We start from the raw sequence: 25460 nt of genomic DNA, 5'->3' as shown, positions 1-25460 counted from the left end.
ATAGAGGGGTGAGTGACCCCATAGATTATATACATTCTTGTTGAATGTTGTATATGCAAAGTCTTTGTGCGTGTGCGTGTGCGTGTGTCAGTGACCAACAGATGATGACCAGGCCGGTGTCCGCGGTGGGCTACAGGAGACCCCTCTGTCAACACGCGCGGGTTGCCATGGTGATGAGGCCTGACATCAGATACAAGGTAGGCCTTTTCCTCTACACATACTGTCCAAAAGGACAGATGCTAACACTCCTCCTTGATGCTAACACTCCTCCTTGTCCTCCTACTGTCCAAAAGGACAGATGCTAACACTCCTCCTCCTCCTACTCCTCCTACTCCTCCTCCTCCTACTCCTACTCCTACTCCTCCTCCTAAAGGACAGATGCTAACACTCCTCCAGATGCTAACACTCCTCCTTGATGCTAACACTCCTCCTTGATGCTAACACTCCTCCTTGTCCTCCTACTGTCCAAAAGGACAGATGCTAACACTCCTCCTACTCCTCCTACTCCTCCTCCTACTCCTCCTACTCCTACTCCTCCTCCTAAAGGACAGATGCTAACACTCCTCCAGATGCTAACACTCCTCCTTGCTGTCCTGCTGTTTCACACTGTTCCTTTAACTGACAGGACAGATGCTAACACTCCTCCTGTCCTGCTGTTTCACACTGTTCCTTTAACTAACACTCCTCCTCCTCCTACTCCTCCTACTCCTCCTCCTACTCCTCCTCCTAAAGGACAGATGCTAACACTCCTCCAGATGCTAACACTCCTCCTTGCTGTCCTGCTGTTTCACACTGTTCCTTTAACTCCAAAAGGACAGATGCTAACACTCCTCCACTCCTCCTTGCTGTCCTGCTGTTTCACACTGTTCCTTTAACTGACAGGACAGATGCTAACACTCCTCCTCCTGTCCTGCTGTTTCACACTGTTCCTTTAACTGACTACAACACTAACACTCCTGCTGTCCTGCTGTTTCACACTGTTCCTTTAACTGACTACAACACTAACACTCCTCCTCCTGTCCTGCTGTTTCACACTGTTCCTTTAAAGGACAGATGCTAACACTCCTCCTGCTGTCCTGCTGTTTCACACTGTTCCTTTAACTGACTACACTCCTCCTGCTGTCCTGCTGTTTCACACTGTTCCTTTAACTAACACTCCTCCTGCTGTCCTGCTGTTTCACACTGTTCCTTTAACTGACTACACTCCTCCTGCTGTCCTGCTGTTTCACACTGTTCCTTTAACTGACTACACTCCTCCTGCTGTCCTGCTGTTTCACACTGTTCCTTTAACTAACACTCCTCCTGCTGTCCTGCTGTTTCACACTGTTCCTTTAACTGACTACACTCCTCCTGCTGTCCTGCTGTTTCACACTGTTCCTTTAACTGACTACACTCCTCCTGCTGTCCTGCTGTTTCACACTGTTCCTTTAACTAACACTCCTCCTGCTGTCCTGCTGTTTCACACTGTTCCTTTAACTGACTACACTCCTCCTGCTGTCCTGCTGTTTCACACTGTTCCTTTAACTGACTACACTCCTCCTGCTGTCCTGCTGTTTCACACTGTTCCTTTAACTAACACTCCTCCTACTGTCCTGCTGTTTCACACTGTTCCTTTAACTGACTACACTCCTCCTTGCTGTCCTGCTGTTTCACACTGTTCCTTTAACTAACACTCCTCCTCCTCCTCCTCCTCCTCCTACTCCTCCTCCTAAAGGACAGATGCTAACACTCCTCCAGATGCTAACACTCCTCCTTGCTGTCCTGCTGTTTCACACTGTTCCTTTAACTCCAAAAGGACAGATGCTAACACTCCTCCACTCCTCCTTGCTGTCCTGCTGTTTCACACTGTTCCTTTAACTGACAGGACAGATGCTAACACTCCTCCTTCTGTCCTGCTGTTTCACACTGTTCCTTTAACTGACTACACTCCTCCTGCTGTCCTGCTGTTTCACACTGTTCCTTTAACTAACACTCCTCCTACTGTCCTGCTGTTTCACACTGTTCCTTTAACTGACTACACTCCTCCTTGCTGTCCTGCTGTTTCACACTGTTCCTTTAACTAACACTCCTCCTCCTCCTCCTCCTCCTCCTACTCCTCCTCCTAAAGGACAGATGCTAACACTCCTCCAGATGCTAACACTCCTCCTTGCTGTCCTGCTGTTTCACACTGTTCCTTTAACTCCAAAAGGACAGATGCTAACACTCCTCCACTCCTCCTTGCTGTCCTGCTGTTTCACACTGTTCCTTTAACTGACAGGACAGATGCTAACACTCCTCCTTCTGTCCTGCTGTTTCACACTGTTCCTTTAACTGACTACACTCCTCCTCCTGTCCTGCTGTTTCACACTGTTCCTTTAACACTCCTCCTGCTGTCCTGCTGTTTCACACTGTTCCTTTAAAGGACAGATGCTAACACTCCTCCTGCTGTTTCACACTGTTCCTTTAAAGGACAGATGCTAACACTCCTCCTGCTGTCCTGCTGTTTCACACTGTTCCTTTAACACTCCTCCTGCTGTCCTGCTGTTTCACACTGTTCCTTTAACACTCCTCCTGCTGTCCTGCTGTTTCACACTGTTCCTTTAACACTCCTCCTGCTGTCCTGCTGTTTCACACTGTTCCTTTAACACTCCTCCTGCTGTCCTGCTGTTTCACACTGTTCCTTTAACACTCCTCCTGCTGTCCTGCTGTTTCACACTGTTCCTTTAACACTCCTCCTGCTGTCCTGCTGTTTCACACTGTTCCTTTAACACTCCTCCTGCTGTCCTGCTGTTTCACACTGTTCCTTTAACACTCCTCCTCCTGTCCTGCTGTTTCACACTGTTCCTTTAACACTCCTCCTTGCTGTCCTGCTGTTTCACACTGTTCCTTTAACTGACTACAATGGCAACTTCAACAGACCTGTAGTGGCTGATAATAATTCCCAATGAATGACTCAACCGGCAGGCTAAACCTGGGAGCTGATAACAAACTGTAATGACGCGCCACAAACAATGATAAAATGATTCATGTCCAAACGAGCTCATAAGTTTAAAATGTTTACTTATTATTCAGTGCACCAAATAATATTACAATACATATACAATTTCCAATAAATAAATGTATGCAATAAATATGTGCAAAGAATCTAAGAATCAAACGGTGAGCACTACACCAAACCAAAAATGAACCAAAGTTATCAATAAAGTGCGAGTGCGGTCAACAAAATGTATCGCTCCCAGCTCACCCTGCCTCCAAGTCCAAGCCTCCTTAGGCCTCACTCACACCTATACATCTAGCATACAACATTGTTGGATGCTAGATGTAAACAAAGGGTAAGTGTCAATGCATTTCCAATGGAAGTCACATGGTTTGACACAACATTTTTGTTGTACGGCTTTCGGCTGTGTTTTCGACTGCCCCCCTCCCCCTCATACAACAAAAATGTTGTGTCAAACCATGTGACTCCCATTGGAAATGCATTGCGAGCTTGCATCAGTAAACAAGTCTCATGCATCAGCTATACAACAATCTGTTGTGTACGTATGAGTGAAGCCTCGTACAGATACCTGTATTTGTCACCTGTCTGGTGGCCACGCCCACAGAGACGCTCCCACCAATAAGGGAACGTCAACGCGGTGGCCACACCCATCACCACCCAAGTGAAAATAACACTCTTTGGCTCCTACAGGACCCATCAGTATGTTTAACATAATTCTGGAATTTCAAGCTACAGTGAAAGGAATGTTTAGAAATATAGCATGCCTTATATCCTCAGCTGGTCATTATTGGTTATTATTATTATTATTATTATTATAGGTGCAGTGCTATTTTAAGCATTCTACGTTAAATGGTGTTTATCAGCACTCGTTTGAAGTTACACTGTGCTTCAAAGCAAGCACTGAAAAGTGTGTGCATGTGGAAACATGGTAAACATGGTAACCCTATTCTGCGTGGCACAGCTAACTGGCCTCTGGCGCCACCCTGTGGCAGTTTAAATGAACACAAAATGACACAAAAGCTATAAATATTTGGTTAACCAGAATATAGCCTACTATATATTGTCTGTATGCGGTGAATATACAAATAACAGACACTGGAAAATCTATCTAATCTACTGTATAGTGCATATGATGTTTATGTACAAATCATGAATTATTTTCCCTAGAGTAGATATTGGTAAAGCCCTGCTCCATGTTGTGTTGTGTTTTTAAGCAGGATGTGGAGGTGTAAAGTAGCATACCTTATTGTGGAATTAAAGCACATTGAATTGCCTTGTTGTTGTTGACATGTGCTCTATACAAATCAAACTGCCTTGCCTTGTTGTTGTTGACATGTGCTCTATACAAATCAAACTGCCTTGCCTTGTTGTTGTTGACATGTGCTCTATACAAATCAAACTGCCTTGCCTTGTTGTTGTTGACATGTGCTCTATACAAATCAAACTGCCTTGCCTTGCTGTTGTTGACATGTGCTCTATACAAATCAAACTGCCTTGCCTTGCTGTTGTTGACATGTGCTCTATACAAATCAAACTGCCTTGCCTTGTTGTTGTTGACATGTGCTCTATACAAATCAAACTGCCTTGCCTTGTTGTTGTTGACATGTGCTCTATACAAATCAAACTGCCTTGCCTTGTTGTTGTTGACATGTGCTCTATACAAATCAAACTGCCTTGCCTTGTTGTTGTTGACATGTGCTCTATACAAATCAAACTGCCTTGCCTTGTTGTTGTTGACATGTGCTCTATACAAATCAAACTGCCTTGCCTTGTTGTTGTTGACATGTGCTCTATACAAATCAAACTGCCTTGCCTTGTTGTTGTTGACATGTGCTCTATACAAATCAAACTGCCTTGCCTTGTTGTTGTTGACATGTGCTCTATACAAATCAAACTGCCTTGCCTTGTTGTTGTTGACATGTGCTCTATACAAATCAAACTGCCTTGCCTTGTTGTTGACATGTGCTCTATACAAATCAAACTGCCTTGCCTTGTTGTTGTTGACATGTGCTCTATACAAATCAAACTGCCTTGCCTTGTTGTTGTTGACATGTGCTCTATACAAATCAAACTGCCTTGCCTTGTTGTTGTTGACATGTGCTCTATACAAATCAAACTGCCTTGCCTTGTTGTTGTTGACATGTGCTCTATACAAATCAAACTGCCTTGCCTTGTTGTTGTTGACATGTGCTCTATACAAATCAAACTGCCTTGCCTTGTTGTTGTTGACATGTGCTCTATACAAATCAAACTGCCTTGCCTTGTTGTTGTTGACATGTGCTCTATACAAATCAAACTGCCTTGCCTTGCTGTTGTTGACATGTGCTCTATACAAATCAAACTGCCTTGCCTTGCTGTTGTTGACATGTGCTCTATACAAATCAAACTGCCTTGCCTTGTTGTTGTTGACATGTGCTCTATACAAATCAAACTGCCTTGCCTTGTTGTTGTTGACATGTGCTCTATACAAATCAAACTGCCTTGCCTTGTTGTTGTTGACATGTGCTCTATACAAATCAAACTGCCTTGCCTTGTTGTTGTTGACATGTGCTCTATACAAATCAAACTGCCTTGCCTTGTTGTTGTTGACATGTGCTCTATACAAATCAAACTGCCTTGCCTTGTTGTTGTTGACATGTGCTCTATACAAATCAAACTGCCTTGCCTTGTTGTTGTTGACATGTGCTCTATACAAATCAAACTGCCTTGCCTTGCTGTTGTTGACATGTGCTCTATACAAATCAAACTGCCTTGCCTTGCTGTTGTTGACATGTGCTCTATACAAATCAAACTGCCTTGCCTTGTTGTTGTTGACATGTGCTCTATACAAATCAAACTGCCTTGCCTTGTTGTTGTTGACATGTGCTCTATACAAATCAAACTGCCTTGCCTTGTTGTTGTTGACATGTGCTCTATACAAATCAAACTGCCTTGCCTTGTTGTTGTTGACATGTGCTCTATACAAATCAAACTGCCTTGCCTTGTTGTTGTTGACATGTGCTCTATACAAATCAAACTGCCTTGCCTTGTTGTTGTTGACATGTGCTCTATACAAATCAAACTGCCTTGCATTGCGTTACCTTAGCCTAGAATGAGAGGAGTGAGAAAGATGCACTGATAAGACCACATAGCTTATAAGACCACATAGCTTATAAGACCACATAGCTTATAAGACCACATAGCTTATAAGACCACATAGCTTATAAGACCACATAGCTTATAAGACCACATAGCTTATAAGACCACATAGCTTATAAGACCACATAGCTTATAAGACCACATAGCTTATAAGACCACATAGCTGATAAGACCACATAGCTGATAAGACCACATAGCTGATAAGACCACATAGCTGATAAGACCACATAGCTGATAAGACCACATAGCTTATAAGACCACATAGCTTATAAGACCACATAGCTTATAAGACCACATAGCTTATAAGACCACATAGCTGATAAGACCACATAGCTGATAAGACCACATAGCTGATAAGACCACATAGCTTATAAGACCACATAGCTGATAAGACCACATAGCTGATAAGACCACATAGCTGATAAGACCACATAGCTTATAAGACCACATAGCTGATAAGACCACATAGCTGATAAGACCACATAGCTGATAAGACCACATAGCTTATAAGACCACATAGCTTATAAGACCACATAGCTGATAAGACCACATAGCTTATAAGACCACATAGCTGATAAGACCACATAGCTGATAAGACCACATAGCTTATAAGACCACATAGCTTATAAGACCACATAGCTTATAAGACCACATAGCTTATAAGACCACATAGCTTATAAGACCACATAGCTTATAAGACCACATAGCTTATAAGACCACATAGCTTATAAGACCACATAGCTTATAAGACCACATAGCTGATAAGACCACATAGCTGATAAGACCACATAGCTGATAAGACCACATAGCTTATAAGACCACATAGCTTATAAGACCACATAGCTTATAAGACCACATAGCTTATAAGACCACATAGCTGATAAGACCACATAGCTGATAAGACCACATAGCTTATAAGACCACATAGCTTATAAGACCACATAGCTTATAAGACCACATAGCTGATAAGACCACATAGCTTATAAGACCACATAGCTGATAAGACCACATAGCTGATAAGACCACATAGCTTATAAGACCACATAGCTTATAAGACCACATAGCTTATAAGACCACATAGCTTATAAGACCACATAGCTGATAAGACCACATAGCTTATAAGACCACATAGCTTATAAGACCACATAGCTTATAAGACCACATAGCTTATAAGACCACATAGCTTATAAGACCACTATAGCGCTTTTTTGGGTACTCAGAAAAGTGCTATATAAGTTTGAGATATTGTATGTCTGCTATTTTTCAACAGCTAAAGTAAAAAAAAAAAAAAAAAGTTAAACTGGTTAAAAAAGTTATAGCGACACAGATGTGTTCCAGGTCTTAATGGGTGAAGTAACATATTTGTCGGAGCAAAGCTGTCCTGACCTGCACTGATCCTTTTCATTGTGTTAACGCCCCCGGCAGGCTGAGAACATCCTGCTGTTGGAGATGGACCTCCCCGCCAGGACCACCAAGGAGTACAAGGAGCCCTCCATCGCCCCCAAGGTGGCGGCGGCGCTGGAGGACGCCCTGCGGGACGAGGACGAGATCCAGGTGGACGCCTCTGGCTTCCACAGCGGGTGGGGCGGCGGCGGCCTGGGGGGCGTGGCCACGCCCGCCAGCAGCAGCAGCGCCAATGGCAGCCTCAAGAAACCAAAGTCTGGGTGAGGAAAACCGCTCTCTCATTCGTACGTTTTTGTCCAATCGTCTGTGTTCATTTAACCCATTTTGGGCGGGAACCCCTTTTGGTGTTAGCATTATGTTATGCTTTAGCTATTGAAAAATAGCAGATCTACAAGGCGCGCTATGAGCTTGTAGGTCTGCTATTTTTGACAAATCGAAGAACGACTGACATAGAAACATAGCTTTTTCAGAAAACTGTCAGGATGTAGAAGACATTTTTAGAATCTGATCTCAGGTCAACAGTGAAAGTCTCAATTAAAAGTGCTGCAAAGTGTATAGGATACTGTTTTGAAAGCTTTATATTCTCATAGTAATCATTGCTATAGGGCAGGGGGTTCTCAAAGTGTATAGGATAATGTTTTGAAAGCTTTATATTCTCATAGTAATCATTGCTATAGGGCAGGGGGTTCTCAAAGTGTATAGGATAATGTTTTGAAAGCTTTATATTCTCATAGTAATCATTGCTATAGGGCAGGGGGTTCTCAAAGTGTATAGGATAATGTTTTGAAAGCTTTATATTCTCATAGTAATCATTGCTATAGGGCAGGGGGATCTCAAAACCTTTTTATACCACGACTCCCGGGCACTAAAACGCTACGATATCAATAAACGCTATGGAGATGGTTCTGTAGTACACAATTTACAATTTAGGCATTTAGCAGACGCTCTTAACCCATTTAGACCTAAGTTTGATTCTACAAATGTCTTCTAAAGAAAAACCCATGATTCTGTGTCAGTGGTTCTCAAACCTTTTCATGTCAAGGACCCCAAAAATAGCAGACCTACAAGCTCGTAGCGCGCCACTCGATCTGCTATTTTTCAATAGCTAAATTATAACATGTTTAAAACACAAAGGGGTTCATCCAGAGCGACGTACATTAAGCAATAACAAAAAGCATGGCAATACATCACATATATAAAAAGTAGTTATCATGAAACATGCGTAAGCTAAGAACGTAACAGTGGAATATCTATATAATGTAACTATGCATGTATACTTTATAGTGCTATGTCTACATAAAAATGCTATAATTCTACATAAAATGCTATCTAAGTCTACATAAAAACGTCGGGCTAGGGCAAGTGCTACGGACCATGATGGAGTCTGAAGAGGTGGGTTTTCAGACTACGGCGGAAGATTGGGAGTGAGGCTGCAGTTCTGATTGTGATGGGAAGTGCATTCCATAGTTTAGATTGGGAGTGAGGCTGCAGTTCTGATTGTGATGGGAAGTCCATTCCATAGTTTAGATTGGGAGTCAGTCTGCAGTTCTGATTGCAATGGGAAGTCCATTCCATAGTTTAGATTGGGAGTGAGTCTGCAGTTCTGATTGCAATGGGAAGTCCATTCCATAGTTTAGATTGGGAGTGAGGCTGCAGTTCTGATTGCAATGGGAAGTGCATTCCATAGTTTAGATTGGGAGTGAGGCTGCAGTTCTGACTGCAATGGGAAGTGCATTCTATAGTTTAGATTGGGAGTGAGTCTGTAGTTCTGATTGTAATGGGAAGTGCATTACATAGTTTAGATTGGGAGTGAGTCTGTAGTTCTGATTGTAATGGGAAGTTCATTCCATAGTTTAGATTGGGAGTGAGTCTGTAGTTCTGACTGCAATGGGAAGTTCATTCCATAGTTTAGATTGGGAGTGAGGCTGCAGTTCTGACTGCAATGGGAAGTGCATTCTATAGTTTAGATTGGGAGTGAGTCTGTAGTTCTGATTGTAATGGGAAGTCCATTCTATAGTTTAGATTGGGAGTGAGTCTGTAGTTCTGATTGTAATGGGAAGTGACTAAAACTAAGACTAAATATACTGACAATTTCGTCAACAAATAAAAACTAGACTAAAATGTTAGGAAGGGACTAGTGGACAAGAGATCCAGTATAAGTCATTTTACACTCTGTTGCATACTGAAAATAGCTTGTAGATCGGCTGTTTTCAAGTTTGTAAAAACTGTCATTCCGACGGCATCAAGGCACACCAAAACACATTTTAGTCGACTAAATCAACTGTAGATAGACTAAACACTAAAACATTCCAGGTGACTAAAATGTGACTAAAACTAAATGAAAACGTTTCAAGAAACTATGACTGAAACTAAATGAAAACGTTTCAAGAAACTATGACTGAAACTAAATGAAAACGTTTCAAGAAACTATGACTGAAACTAAATGAAAACGTTTCAAGAAACTATGACTGAAACTAAATGAAAACGTTTCAAGAAACTATGACTGAAACTAAATGAAAACGTTTCAAGAAACTATGACTGAAACTAAAATGGAAATTTGCTGCCAAAAACAAACCATAGATACACTCACATGCTGTGTGTTATTGAGCAGTTGTATTTGGAAAACCAAACGTAATATTTCAAATGAAACTAATATTTTTTTTCATGGTTTTATTGGCTAATAAAACTATTCTCCCCCCCCCCCCCATGTGTCCTTTCATCTTCCGCCTTCGCTCTCCAACGCCCAGCCGACCAAGAACGGGCAAGAAGTCGAGCACCCCGACCTCTCCCTACGGTGCCTCCAGTCCAGGCTCGCCTCTTTACCCACAGTCCCGAGGCCTGGTGCTAGGATCTCCTCTTTACCCACAGTCCCGAGGCCTGGTGCTAGGATCTCCTCTTTATCCACAGTCCCGAGGGCTGGTGCCCAAATAACCCCTACTACCCCCCCCCCCCCCCCCCACAGCCATCGCTCCTACCGTTCACTCATCCTCGTTCCTACGTTCACTCATCCTCGTTCCTACACGCATCTTTCCTTTCCATGTCGGGACCCAAACAAACACTGCTGGGATGATAACGTTCTGTTTTGTAGGGGAGGGCGTTTAGTTTTTTCCACTTTATAAAGACATCTGGCTGAATGTCTGTTATGTAAAAGGAGCTGTAAATGTTAATGAAGATGAGCTTTAAGTCCCGTTGAGTGTCCGTGTTCTGCGTCTTAGAATAAGGGTCTATGTATACTTTTAAGTGTAAGTGAGTATGTATACTTTTTAAGTGTACAGGACAGGCCAGAGAGCAAAGCACCTGACAGACGTTGGTCTGGTGTTGCTGTGATCACTGAGATGCTGTTCTGGTTGGTCTGGTGTTGCTGTGATCACTGAGATGCTGTTCTGGTTGGTCTGGTGTTGCTGTGATCACTGAGATGCTGTTCTGCCTGATGAGGCGTGCTGGGCGGGAGATCGATACACTACGTTAACACACCGATAAACACACCGAAGACACATTCCACGCTCTCTCTCCCAGATGCTGTACGTTTTATCTCAAACGCCAGGTTCCGACATCTCCCAGTGGGCAGTACACATGTCTAACACTAGGGTTACAATGTGACATGGGTCACTGTGACAGTCAGTGACCTGCTACGTGCCCCCCCCCCCCCCCACCTAATGTATCAGGGTTCCAAGGTGCCTTAAGGTGCGTCTTTCATCTCTGCACCTTTCCCTGGAGTGTGTCCTCGTATTGTCTCTGCCCTCGTATAGTCTCTGTCCTCGTATTGTCTCTGCCCTCGTATTGTCTCTGCCCTCGTATTGTCTCTGCCCTTGTCCTTCATTACGCGGTGAAGTGGCATCAGCAGAGACGTTTTGTTTAAATCAAGCTCCCACAGAAAAGTTGTGCACTGTCGAGTTTTTGGACTCAGCCTTTCAATCGCACAGAGCTCTGTTGAAGCACGCAACGGACTTGGAACGGATCTGAATACGTAGAATGTCTACTGCTCCACATCATGCCTCCTGCCAGCCATTAATATGCAGTCTTACAATGAGCGCCGAAGTCCTGACGTCACTCGCTCGTCCCCTCAATTCCCCTCGGTTCACGGAAGTCATTTCTCTATGGAGAATAACATGGGCTCATCTTTAAATCGTTTCATATAAGCGTTGTGGTCCACAAATAAATACGCTGTCTCTGCGTTATTGTCAGGGAGGTGTCTGTATCGTTTGCGACGTACATCTGTTTCTAGCGAAAATGTAACTAATTCAGCAGCAGTAACAATAGCGTTTTCTCAGTCAGTTGATTCTTCATATCCATATGAGTGAAGCGGCCGGGGTGACATGTTTATTTTTCAGACACGCTCGCCTTATATGAGGCGATCTAAAACCCCCCCTACGGGGATTACAATGCAAATAAAAAGTACATGAACCCGTGGATTTATAGCGCCCTCTACCGTTACTGATGTCAGACTTCGGTGCTCTATTGACATCTCTCAGATGCTCTCTGCTCCCCAGACCTCAGACTGGGGGGGGGGGGGGGGTGCTCTCTGCTCCCCAGACCTCAGACTGGGGGGGGGGGGGGGGGGGGGTGCTCTCTGCTCCCCAGACCTCAGACTGGGGGGTGGGGGGGGGGGCTCTCTGCTCCCCAGACCTCAGACTGGGGGGGGGGGGGGGGGTGCTCTCTGCTCCCCAGACCTCAGACTGGGGGGTGAGGGGGGGTGCTCTCTGCTCCCCAGACCTCAGACAGGGGGGGGGGGGGGGTGCTGTCCCGCCTGCTGCTACTGTTTGGGCTTCTAACCCACTGTGACACATCATCAGGCATGGGGCAGAGGCAGCTTGAAATCCTTTTCAAATCCAGCTCATGTGGCACTCCTCTAAGACAAGTGGTTCTCATGTGGCACTCCTCTAAGACAAGTGGTTCTCATGTGGCACTCCTCTAAGACAAGTGGTTCTCATGTGGCACTCCTCTAAGACAAGTGGTTCCTCTAACTCATTTTGACCTGAGATCAGATTCTAAAAATGTCTGTTTGAAAATGACAGTTTTCTGAAAAAACTATGTTTCTATGTCAGTAGTTCTTTGATTTTTCAAAAATAGCAGACCTACAAGCTCGTAGCGCGCCACCAAGTGGCGCGCTATGAGCTTGTAGATCTGCTATTTTTCAATAGCTAAAGCATAACATAATGCTAACACCAAAAGGGGTTCCCGCCCAAAATGGGCTAAGACAAGTGGCTCATGTGGCACTCCTCTAAGACAAGTGGCTCCCAAACATGTCCATGTGAAGGACTCTCAAATTGACACTAATTAGCCCCACGGACCCCCATTTGAAAAAGATATGCCAGGGACCCCCGCACGAGAAGATTTTTACGGCTCTAGCAGTGATTCTCAACCTGTTTAATTTCAAGGACCCCCCAGTTTGACATGCATTAGTCTTCGGACCCCCCATTTAATGGCATTTCTATCTCTGGGACCCCCAATTTATATTGTAAAATCAATGCTAATGTTGCACACTCTCTGAGTTACAGACCCATAAGGGTCCATTTGGTTCCAAATTATCACTTAGCTGGGGACCACCCTGGAACTACCTCAAGGACCCCTGGGGGTCCCCGGACCCCACTTTGGGAACCACTCCTAAAGACAAGCAAGCTGTTGGAATTATTGTGGGATCTTTCAAAAGATTTCAAGTGCTTTTTGCCCCATGTCTGCGTAGCGTATGTAATTATATCTACTTGTTGATAGGAAATCCTCAGTCACTTTTGCAGATGTAAAGAAAATAAAAGTATTCACTATTGGGGGGTGGGGGGGGGGGACTAACTTATTACCATCGTTTTTTGTTTGTTTCTTTATAAATAAACAGATGTAGATACAATTTTTTTTTAATTCATTTTGTTTTCTTTAATATAGACTTATTTTTGGAGCTGTATTATTTAATGTTTATTTCTGTGCATCACACATGCTGTACGCTTGTTTTCTTGTTTTAGTACAGGTTTGGAGTTTACGATTGTTTGGGTATTCTTCAGATTTGACTGAGAGCCTGCCATCGTGCAAACTCCAGTTTTTCACCTGAGGAGAAACACTTTTTTTTTTTATCCAAAATGAGTTAATAGCACAGGCAGACTCTTCACATACTAGAGCATGTCTGAAATAAATATCAGAGCTGAAATCGACATGTAAATATGAAATAAATGCTTAAACATGTAGCTAGGTATAATGTTAGTCCACAGTCCACTTCTGCGAGTCCACAGAAGTGAACCTTTCAAGCCTGTTTTCTCAACTCGCTGTTTCTCTGCAAAACATTACTCTATAAGCCATATCTCTAAAACCGGTGGGTCAAACTGAACAGCCAATATGTCAATTTGAAGCTATGATTCCCTGCTTTCACATGACATGAAACGAAAAAGAAAAAAAAATCCAATGGCAGTCCCTCAGTCAAATTTAGTCACAAATGGCTCCAGTCGTTCACGAGTCCAACGCCTTGCTATTCATCAAACTGTTGCACAATTATTGTCCCTCAAAATGCAGGCCCTGCTTGGAAAGAAAACATACACGAGATGGTTTCACAAGTCGAGAGTCGAGCGTTCATTCTTGTGCACTGCTATATTTGAACTTCTTAAATCATGGAATTAAGAACGTGGGATAATCTCAACATTTCGGTGCTGTATGTATGTATGCCTGCTGCATGATTTTAGCTCGATTAATATTTGGTTGCTTTATTACACATCAATCCATATACTGTAGGAATCTGGTAAGCAAAATGTGAATGTCTTTATTTTGTATTGCTTGCATCATATCTATCCTATAATAATGGCCACTGGAATCACACTGCATATCCAACACTTTGACGACCACCTTTTTGTATTTCTTTCCTGCAGCCAAAACAAAGATTAAACGCTGGTGCACTTTGTACTGTGGCTAGCTGTATGTTTTAAATTGTTTAGTTTATTTGGAATATTAAAGACAATTCTATGATTGCACTGCTTCCACTGCTGCTTTATTTCCATGTGTGATTCATAGTATCTTGTTACTTGTAGTATTAATTTTTTCTGATGGTGTTTTTTTTATCAGTGGTGATCAAAACAAAGTGTGGTGACTCAAAACTAGTAACTAAGGTTTTCAAATAATGGTCGTGGAGTAAAGTACAATATTTGTCATTGAGATTTAGTAGAGAAAAAAACTAGAAAAAGTGCCCCTCGGGGCACAGGTCTCCATATAGGCCAATGTGAAAAATGTGCTATTGGGATTTCTATGTGTGTATGTAGGACTAGTAGCATGTCAAAGTTTGTGCTATTGCCATTAAGAATGCATTGGGAGTTTAAGTTAAATAACTCAGAAACTACAAAACATTTCAAAGTCAAAAGTTCCAGCATGTGTCTCCACAGTAAGCTGAATTATAAAAAGTGTGAATGGAGTTTCTAGGACGAAAGTGATTTTTTTGACGTGCCAATATCTGCCATTGAGCCCCATTGTAGATTTCTCAAATTTGAAAGCACTATTTCTAAAACTATGAAACATTTCAAAGATTCCTTGTCAGGCAAACATGTCCACCGTAAGATGCACCTATAGGTTTGAATGGGGTTTCTAGGTGTAAGTATGTAGGTCTAGTAGCATGCCAAAGTTTGTGCTATTGCCATTGAGAATGCATTGGGCGTTTAAGTTAAATAACTCAGAAACTACAAAACATTTCAAAGTAAAATGTTGCAGCATGTGTCTCCACAGTAAGCTGAATTATAGAAAGCTTGCAGCTATATTATCATCTTCTTTCTTCAAAGTAAAGTATCAGAGTAAAGACCAGAGTGGGATTTGAACCCACAACATCTGGATCATGTGGACAGCCACTTAACACATTGCGCTACCAGGCTGTCTGTGTCCTGTCATGGTTTCGCCTCTGTATTATCTGATTAACATCCACGATAACACTAAAGACACCTTTGATGCACATCACCATTCAAATGCTCTGTACATGATCCCAAGGCCCCATTTGAAAAGTGACACCAAGAAGAACAACTTACAACCTAAAATCAGTGACACCCTTGTTAAGATGACGTCCATGTGAGCCAGAGGTTGTGAGTTCAAATCCAGCTGAGTTCCTCCTACTTTCACTCTGCAGCATGTTTTGGAGAATAACATCCAGAAGAACACTGGAAAGAGATGGAAAGCTGAGGAGATTCTCAGAGAGCATGGTGGCACCCTGTGATAAGCTGCTGTCTATGTGAGCCACAGGTCGTGGGTTCAAGTTCAGCCCATGGCCTCAGACGGCATACTATAGAGACACACGGGGACTACAAATTTCACGCCCCCCAAATGAGACAGCGGCCCCACTTCTGGTCCGTTTCCACTTGTGTACTGCAGCTGCCAATGCAATCCCTATGAGAGGCATCATGAAATACTTTTGTGTTCTAATAAAGTGTCCCATATGTTTGATTTGTCCTTTTCAATGTCACATACCTGCCATCTCAATATACATCCTACAATGTACTATAATATACTCCATCAGTTTGTGAAAAGTACTAGCATTGTAATTCTCAAGTCAAAGTGGTCGCACGGTATATACGTCACGGATGCATCCCTTGAGGTTTTCAATACCCAGATATATTTGTTGTATTTCGTTTCATATGCTATGTATTTGTTGAAAATGATCTAAACAGCATCTTGCAAGACTACTATTAATACTCATCTGGAGAATTCACTATGTAGTTGAAAATGTCAGGATGTCACTCCTCCATATAGCTGGGTTATTTTCCCATGCAACTATTCAGCAAAGTTAATTATACAACAAGTTGACAGCGGTAAAACACACCGTCGGAGCTCCGTGGTAGGTAGAACATATATAGTGAGCCCGTGACATGTTCAAAATATAGACGTGAATAACAAAGTCAGTCGGGATCGGGATGTATATTGAGAATTCCACTCTTCAAAGTCGGCGCTCGTAGCCTCGTAAAGGCAGTGACGTCCCTTAAAAGCGACAGGTTCTCTGTCTGCCGTCTCCCCTCTGCTCCGTTAACATTATGGGTAACTCATTCAAGTGGTAAATTAAATGTGAAATACATCCTCTATTGAGAAAACAACAATATATGTTGACAAAGACACTTCATACATTTGGAAACATATTTTTATTCAAATCAATATAGTCTTCAGTTCATTTCATATTATTTTAAAAGTAGGCTAACTACAGTTGAATTTCAACGGACTTCTATGGGCTGGCCTGCAGTATCCGTGCCAACGGACCAGAAGTCGGGACGCTGTCTCATTTGGGGGCGTGAAATTTGTAGTCCCCGTGTGTCTCTATAGCATGCCATTTTTCATTTTTGAGGATTTGAAAAAAAGACGAAAATCACTCCGAGCCCATGTGCTATGGCCTCGGATGGCATACTATAGCATGCCGTTTTTCATAATTTTTGAGGATTTGAAAAAGAGACGGAAATCACTCCGAGACCATGGGCTATAGCCCATGGCCTCGGACGGCATACTATAGCATGCCGTTTTTCATCATTTTTGAGGATTTGAAAAAAATACGAAACTACAAAACATTTCAAAGTAAAAAGTTCCAGCATATGTGTCTCCACAGTAAGCTGAATTATGAATTTCTCAAATTTGAAAGCACTATTTCAAGGTTCAAGGTTCAATGTTGTCTTTATTTCTAAAACTATGAAACATTTCAAAGATTCCTTTTCAGGCAAACATGTCCACCGTAAGATGAACCTAAGTAGGTTTGAATGGGGTTTCTAGGTGTAAGTATGTAGGACTAGTAGCGTGACGACGAGTATAATAAACTGGAAGAAAAGTAACGAGTGTGTGTTCTGGTCCTGTTGATTGAGCTGAGCAGGAGCCAGGTTTCTAGGTCCTGCTCAGCTCAATCAACAGGACCAGAACACACCTGGGCTCAGTGGGCTGGCTGATCACATCCACCAATGGGGAGGTCAGCTGCATGGTCACTAAGTACTTTTACTTAAATGTACATGAAATGTAAATGTGTCTTCAGCACACCGGCAGTCAGTTTACAACAATAAAACATTACATAAAATACACAGATGCATTAAAATACTATATAAAATGCATTCACATAAACACAGCAACAGTGATCATGAACAGTGGGGTTTAGGTGAACTATTTAAACATTTTCTTATTTAAAACGTCCACAGCAGTATTGGCACAAACAAAGTCTTGTAGCCCTTCTTTTTAGCTGATCTTTGCCAAATTCAGAGCAGAGGGTGGGTAGAGTCATTGCAAATCTGAATTGCTTTTTTGGTTATGGAGCGGTTGTATATGTCCTGAAGTTGTTTTTGGTTATGGAGCGGTTGTATATGTCCTGAAGTTTGTCCAATTGTTTGTCTCCAATGATCATTAGGTAGTTAGACATAGGCCTACTATTTGTACCATCCCCACTTGATATGTAAAAGATTGAACATGTCACAGGACCAGGGGGCATCACATTTAAAGATGGAGTGCCGTGATTTTTTTCCACACTTAAACATGATCATCAAGTGTTATTGTTATATAAGGAGGTATAATTTTTTCAAAAACGTGTACAGTATTTGTTAAAATGATGGTTTTATGTGGACACACCCACCAGTTCATTAGGTATGCGTGAGTTTAACCTTAGCACCACCCACCTAATCCAGTCCCTCCGCCTCCTCCTTTAAGACCACCCACTTGTCCTAGTCCCTCCGGCCCCCTCCTTATAAAAGGACAGCCCATGGCTCTGCCCTTTTGTTTACAAAATGACAAATTGGTGTCTGTAACAAAAATGTTAGAAGTTAATGTCACCCAACCAGGGCTCAATCATATACCCCTGAGACACCACAATCAGCAGGCAGGTCGTTATAGAAAAGTAACAAAGTTTATTATAATCTCAAATATAAAACAGGTAAGTATAAAAACATGTAGCAGTATATAAATGTAACACTATACAATTGGGGCAAAAATGTAAATTTAGTAGTTATAGAAATGTGACAATTTATATAACAGGCAATTACTAAAATGTGGCAATTTAAATAGGCACCGTATACATAGGTAAGCAATAATCACAAGCTCCTCCCAAAATGCCCGCCTCAGGAATCTGGAAAAGAGCCCAGTGTTTGTTCCCACCCAATCTCTAAGCAGCCCAAAGAATAGTACACACTTCAACCAACAAAATATGCCACGGCAAATCAAGTGCACACCAAACGATCACTGCAATAAGCCTATATCAAAATAGGATAACCCTTCTATCGAAATCACAGCAGTAAAATGCAAACATGCGTGTTCACCAATAGGGGGCGGTAAGAGACAGGTTAAGACAACCCTGAGAATATTCCCACCCCTGCAAGCAGCCCTCTGAAGTCTGAATGACCGCTGTACCCAATGTACTGTAGGCCTACAATACAATAACAATAACAATACAATGTGCCACACAGTTAGCAAATGCCCAACAATAATAGTTCAGAAACCACCAGGAATAATACCTTGAAAGTTGAAACTCATAACCCTGGCCCTACTACTATCGCTCCCCAACTCACGGCCCAGAGCCCAGATTGTCCGTCCTCCCTCGTGACGTCACTGTCTCTTATCCAACCGGGACTCCGAACGAGGAGAAGCCCCGTATGTGGCGTCGGTTGCCTGGCAACGAGGACTGTCAAGCGATGGTATGCAGAGCCGTGTTGACAGTTGGTTGTCGTTCCACGCTCCACGGCCGTGGACAGAAACTGGGGAGGAGGAAACAGACTCTGTAAGCGATGGTGGTAGGAAACAACGTAGCGTCACACTCACACAAAGTTGAGACTCGGATTGACCGTCCCTTTTAGGCCGAGTAGGCTGGCATGTAGCAGTAGACAATCTGCATCGGCGGTCCTCGGGGAGACGGCGGGGCGATCAGCGATGCGGCCCGGCGATCCAACACTGCGGCGTCCAGGACAGGGAGGCTGGGAAGGAGAATATATGACTCGTCAGTGACGGTGAGCGAAGTTGAATATAGCACCACACTCACACAATGTTGAACTCGGATTGACCGAGATAGAAGTGATAGAAGTGTCTATTTGTACGTCTCTAAATGTTTTGATGATTTGAACATGGTGGACCCTATTGGAAACAAGTGTAATGCTTAATTGGGTCGTCCACTCACAGTTAACAGCCTTTGTATTGAGTTTGTGCTTGAAATGTACTGTAATTCTGCAAACTGTTAATAAATTCTTCAATCAATCAATCAAACCGTCCCTTTTAGGCCGAGTAGGCTGGCGTGTCACAAGGCAGCAGTCTGGTCAGGAGCTCGGCGTGTAGTCGGATGGACGGCGTGACGGTGATGGCGTTGGTAACAAGACAACCCAGACCCTGCTGAATTCTCCTTGGGACAGACCCAGAGCCGTAGCCTTGTTCCCCCCAGTGTGGTAGGTCTTTGGGACAGACCCAGAGCCGTAGCCTTGTTTCCCCCAGTGTGGACAGACCCAGAGCCGTAGCCTTGTTTCCCCCAGTGTAGTAGGTCCTTGGGACAGACCCAGAGCCGTAGCCTTGTTTCCCCCAGTGTAGTAGGTCCTTGGGACAGACCCAGAGCCGTAGCCTTGTTCCCCCCAGTGTGGACAGAGCCGTAGCCTTGTTCCCCCCAGTGTGGTAGGAAATTGTCACACTGCCCTGCAAGGAGCTTTGCAGTATTGGGCGGTGATACACACAGACTACACACACTAGAACTGGACATTGTCTCACGTATATAATCTTTATATAAATTTGTATTTATTGTCCTGGTTATTGTAGTATGTGAAGGGCTTATTTTTGGATTCAAATCCTAATTGAGGAATTGATTTTGAAATGCATTGAATACTAAACTGAGGGGGCACAGTGGCACAGTTGGTAGTGCTGTCGCCTCACAGCTAGAAGGTCCTGGGTTCGATTCCCGCTTGGGACGCTGTGGGTGCTGGCGGCGTGTTTCCTCCTCTGCGTCATCATCAGTGCCCATACCCGAGGCTGGGTAGGCGAAAGGGCCTTTCTGTGTGGAGTTTGCAGGTTCTCCCCGTGTCCCCTAGGATAGGTACCCTCACATGTTCTCCCCGTGTCCCCTAGGGTAGGTACCCTCACAAAAAACATGCAGTAATCCTGGTCTCTAAACTGCCTCCCCCTGGCCAGCCGGGGCGCCTGATGGAGGGGAAAGGAACTGGTTGGAATAACGTGTTCCTTCCACACGCTACGTCCAACCAGGGAAACTCCCCCCTGTCAGGTGTAAAGGAGCAACTTGGACACTCAGGCATGAAGGAAGCATGAGTTCAAGTCCGTTGCTCTCCCCATGTCCCCCATATATGGGGACTAGGTTGGCGGAGGGTGTGTAGAGCCCAGGATCACATTAGATAATTGACACAGGGGTGAAAAATGGGTTACAAAATCGTGGGATAAAAAAAGATATAAAAAAAAAAAAAGAATACTAAACTGTACTGGTTTCAATACTGCAACAGTTGCACAAGGTGTCAATCAGTCAGTGTAGTTGGGAATGGGAGCACCCACAGATTTAAAAACCCCTGAGGTTTAAAAACCTAAGATTCATCTATTGATATCAAGGTACCTATTTAATTTGTTGTTTACTGTCTGGCCTCATTATTTACCCCTCTGGCTCCAGTAGACGAACCTAACTAGTCCTACGTCTAACCCTTCATTGTAAACTTTTCTACACTATCTATACGACACAGGTGTTACATTATATTGTTTTTAAGTGTGCAACTTTAATTGCTTGTACAGTTGGAAATCTCCTACCAATTTCATATGCCACATCGTTGATGTATTCCTTTACAATTTTTTTTTTTTTTTTTTACATGTATACTTATAACCTACAGTTTTATATTAACATTTTAGGAGTGAATACATATGTTTAGATGCCTGTCGGCTGGTCAGTCAATGCTGCTCCGCTTTTCTACGACAGAAAACCAGGTGAGGACAAAGCCTACGGCAGCTCCCGACCTGGCGTGATATTTGGCCGGGCGCACGCCAAAGTTCAAGTTCACGCTGGAATGATGAATGCGGAAAATTGCGGTGATTCCGGCGTACGCCCATATTTATGTTATATATATATATATATATATATATATATATATATATATATGTGTGTGTGTTGTTTAGTGAGCAAGACTTTACTATAGCAGTTCCTTAAAGGACCACTTCGCCACCTTTCAACTTATCTTCATATAATTGGTCCTGACTAATGTTCATGATAAAATACCACAATCCCTTAGATAGCACTTTTTGTAGACTTAGATTAGCATTTGATACAGACTTATAGGATGTTATGTAGACAGCACTAGAATTACATTGTATGTAGTCATAGCACTGCATAGTATATGTATAGCATAGTATAGTATATATGTATAGTTTCATTATATAGATATTCCACTGTTGCGTTCTTAGCTTACGCATGTTTCATGATAACTACTTTTTATGTATGTGATGTATTGCCATGCTTTTTGTTCTTGCTTAATGTAAATCGCTCTGGATTAAGAGCGTCTGCTAAATGCCTAAATTGTAATCCCCGTGGGCTCCCCCAGAGTTAGTGTCGAAGTGTCCTTGAGCAAGACTCTGAACCCCTGATTGCTCCTGATGTGCTAGTTGGTGCCTTGCATGGTTTCCTCCGCCATCGGTGTGTGAATAGGTGAATCTAATGCACAATCTATGTAAAGGTGTGTGAATGTGTGTGTGAATGGGTGAATGTAATGCACAATCTATGTAAAGGTGTGTGAATGGGTGTGTGTGTGTGTGAATTGATGCACAATCTATGTAAAGCGCCTTGGATAAAGGCGCTATATAAATGCACCATTTACCATTTTTATTTACCATTTTGAAGAACACCATGGGAACAATATTTACATTACTATAATATTTATAATTTTAGAACACCAGGAACAATATTTCACTACATAAGAAGAAACTGTGAGGAACAACTTGGAGGACATTTGCACGCCTTTTATTGATTCATTTTTTTAAGAGTTAAGTTTTACAGAAAGTAATCAAAAAAAGAAGGGAGAGAAATCAACTCATATTAATCTTTGCTTCTCGTTATTTTCCAATTAACAGTTTTACTGCCCTTAACATTATTTTGCATAATTGATTGATTGTTTGATTATATTAAACAGAAAACAAAAATAATCACATGAAACAAAGTACAATCAAAGTGTACATCTCCATATAAGGACAAATTAACCTATTCGTTGGAAGAGAAGGTTTTCCCCAGGACCAAACCTGCTAAATTTGAATTCCCATTAATCGACCTATCTAAACAAATGCTAACTAGTAGAACAATTTCAGTTTAACGATGAACATCTTGCCATATTCACCAGGTCACCAGAAACGTCCTCCTAGCCAGACTACCACCACCCTTTACATTTTATACCCCCCCATTCACCTGTCATCCAGTCATTAGGCTATAGGGTCCATAGGTCCACCTTCTCTGTCCATCAACCCTTACACAATAACACACAAATAGGAGAAAAACAGCACATAAAGTTCCCTTTTCCTCACCACACAGAGGGGGTTTTCTTCTCTCTTATCACCTTACTTCTCCTAGCCTGCTTCTCTTATTCTAACCACTTCTCCACCCCCTCATCATGCCCAGCCAATGGCTGGACAGCTAAGCCCACCCCCCTCATGATGCCCAGCCAATGGCTGGACAGCCTCTCCACCCCCTCATCATGCCCAGCCAATGGCTGGACAGCTAAGCCCACCCCCCTCATCATGCACAGCCAATGGCTGGACAGCTAAGCCCATGTCAAAAGGTATGGAGAGATAGCAGGCTGTTATTACCCAACTCTTGACCAACACCATGCATTATTTTGCTGTTTCTGAAACCCCCTTCCAACCTGGCAACCTCACACCCCCAATGAGGAGAGAACTGAACACATATGCCCCATACACACATGTATAACACATGTTCTGTGTTCTGTCTGTGTTTGACCTCAATGCCTTTCCAATGGGAGTCACATGGTTTGACCACACATTTGTGTTTGATGGCTGTGTTCTGCCCATCAAACACAAATGTTTGGTCAAACCATGTGACTCCCATTGGAATTGCATTGTGGCGGCCATTAAACAAAGTCAAGACGCATAACATGTGTTCTGAATGTGTGTATGGGGCCTTACAAAACATTTCAAATTTAACAAGATACTTATCATTATAAAAGTAACAGGTCTATAATCTGTTATTCTTCATCAATCATAATCTAAATGATTAAAAGCCATTACCAACTACATGCACATGTAAAATGTTTATCAAAGCAGTTTTATTTAATCAGAACAACTAATCCATTGATTTAAACTCCTGATCTCATCTTGTAAAAACATTTAGCTGGGGACCCCTTTGGAACTCCCTCAAGGACCCCTGGGGGTCCCCGGACCCCACTTTGGGAACCACTGGTCTATTTAAAGCCTTTAGGCATTTAATGCTCAGCTAGTTATTATGGAGCTAAAAACATGACATTGTTTGTGCCAGCGTGGAGGATTACATTTATTTCTTGATCGCCTCTTGTCTTGATTGTTTAAACATGACGTCATGGGCCTTGATAAGCCCAAAGCTGATAACGGGTACTGGATAAGCCCAAAGCTGATAACGGGTACTGGATAAGCCCAAAGCTGATAACGGGTACTGGATAAGCCCAAAGCTGATAACGGGTACTGGATAAGCCCAAAGCTGATAACGGGTACTGGATAAGCCCAAAGCTGATAACGGGTACTGGATAAGCCCAAAGCTGATAACGGGTACTGGATAAGCCCAAAGCTGATAACGGGTACTGGATAAGCCCAAAGCTGATAACGGGTACTGGATAAACCCAAATCTTATTGATACCGGGTACTCAATAAGCCCAAAGCTTATTGATAACAGGTACTGGATAAGCCCAAAACTGATTGATAACGGGTACTGGATAAGCCCAAAACTGATTGATAACGGGTACTGGATAAGCCCAAAGCTGATTGATAACGGGTACTGGATAAGCCCAAAGCTGATAACGGGTACTGGATAAGCCCAAAGCTGATTGATAACGGGTACTGGATAAGCCCAAAGCTTATTGATAACGGGTACTCAATAAGCCCAAAGCTTATTGATAACGGGTACTGGATAAGCCCAAAGCTTATTGATAACGGGTACTCAATAAGCCCAAAGCTTATCGATAACAAGTACTGGATAAGCCCAAAGCTTATCGATAACAGGTACTGGATAAGCCCAAAGCTTATTGATAACGGGTACTCAATAAGCCCAAAGCTTATCGATAACAAGTACTGGATAAGCCCAAAGCTTATCGATAACAGGTACTGGATAAGCCCAAAGCTTATTGATAACGGGTACTGGATAAGCCCAAAGCTTATCGATAACAGGTACTGGATAAACCCAAAGCTTATCGATAACAGGTACTGGATAAGCCCAAAGCTTATTGATAACGGGTACTCAATAAGCCCAAAGCTTATTGATAACGGGTACTGGATAATGTTATCGGATTGTTTCGGGTATCGGTTACCAAGCTCCATCCCTAGGTACGGTAGGGTGCGGTGCGGTACGGTACGGTACGGTGCGGTACAGTACAGTATGGTACAGTACAGTACGGTACAGTACGGTACGGTCGCCCCTAAACCATCTCGCCCCTCGACCGCTCGGTGCCGCGGTCTTCTATTCTTTATTTGTTTTACTGAGAATAAGGTTAGAAATAAGGTTAGGTTTAGACATAGTTTTACTGAGGTTAAGGTTAGGAATAAGGTTAGGTTTAGACATAGTTTTACTGAGGTTAAGGTTAGGAATAAGGTTAGGTTTAGACATAGTTTTACTGAGGTTAAGGTTAGAAATAAGGTTAGGTTTAGACATAGTTTTACTGAGGTTAAGGTTAGGAATAAGGTTAGGTTTAGACATAGTTTTACTGAGGTTAAGGTTAGGAATAAGGTTAGGTTTAGACATAGTTTGAGGGTTAGGAATAAGGTTAGGTTTAGACATAGTTTTACTGGGGTTAAGGTTAGGAATAAGGTTAGGTTTAGACATAGTTTT

The 25460-nt window shown here is 42.8% G+C and overlaps 1 protein-coding gene across 2 annotated transcripts in view; it reads left to right on the top strand.

The window, feature by feature from the left end:
* kif3b (kinesin family member 3B) overlaps window positions 1-10452 on the top strand; it is a 46850-nt gene extending 36398 nt beyond the window's left edge. For both annotated transcript variants that reach the window (XM_079531489.1, XM_079531490.1), the window contains exons 8-10: window positions 92-197; window positions 7541-7779; window positions 10267-10452. In XM_079531489.1, the coding sequence (XP_079387615.1) occupies window positions 92-197; window positions 7541-7779; window positions 10267-10450 (529 nt within the window). In that variant the 3' untranslated portion in view covers window positions 10451-10452. The remainder of the gene's footprint in view (window positions 1-91; window positions 198-7540; window positions 7780-10266) is intronic.
* The last annotated feature ends 15008 nt before the right edge of the window (window positions 10453-25460 follow it).

Source organism: Electrona antarctica (assembly GCF_951216825.1).
Source record: "Electrona antarctica genome assembly, contig: SUPER_2_unloc_1, whole genome shotgun sequence".
Taxonomy (NCBI): Eukaryota; Metazoa; Chordata; class Actinopteri; order Myctophiformes; family Myctophidae; genus Electrona; species Electrona antarctica.
This window is presented reverse-complemented; position numbering and strand designations above follow the sequence as displayed.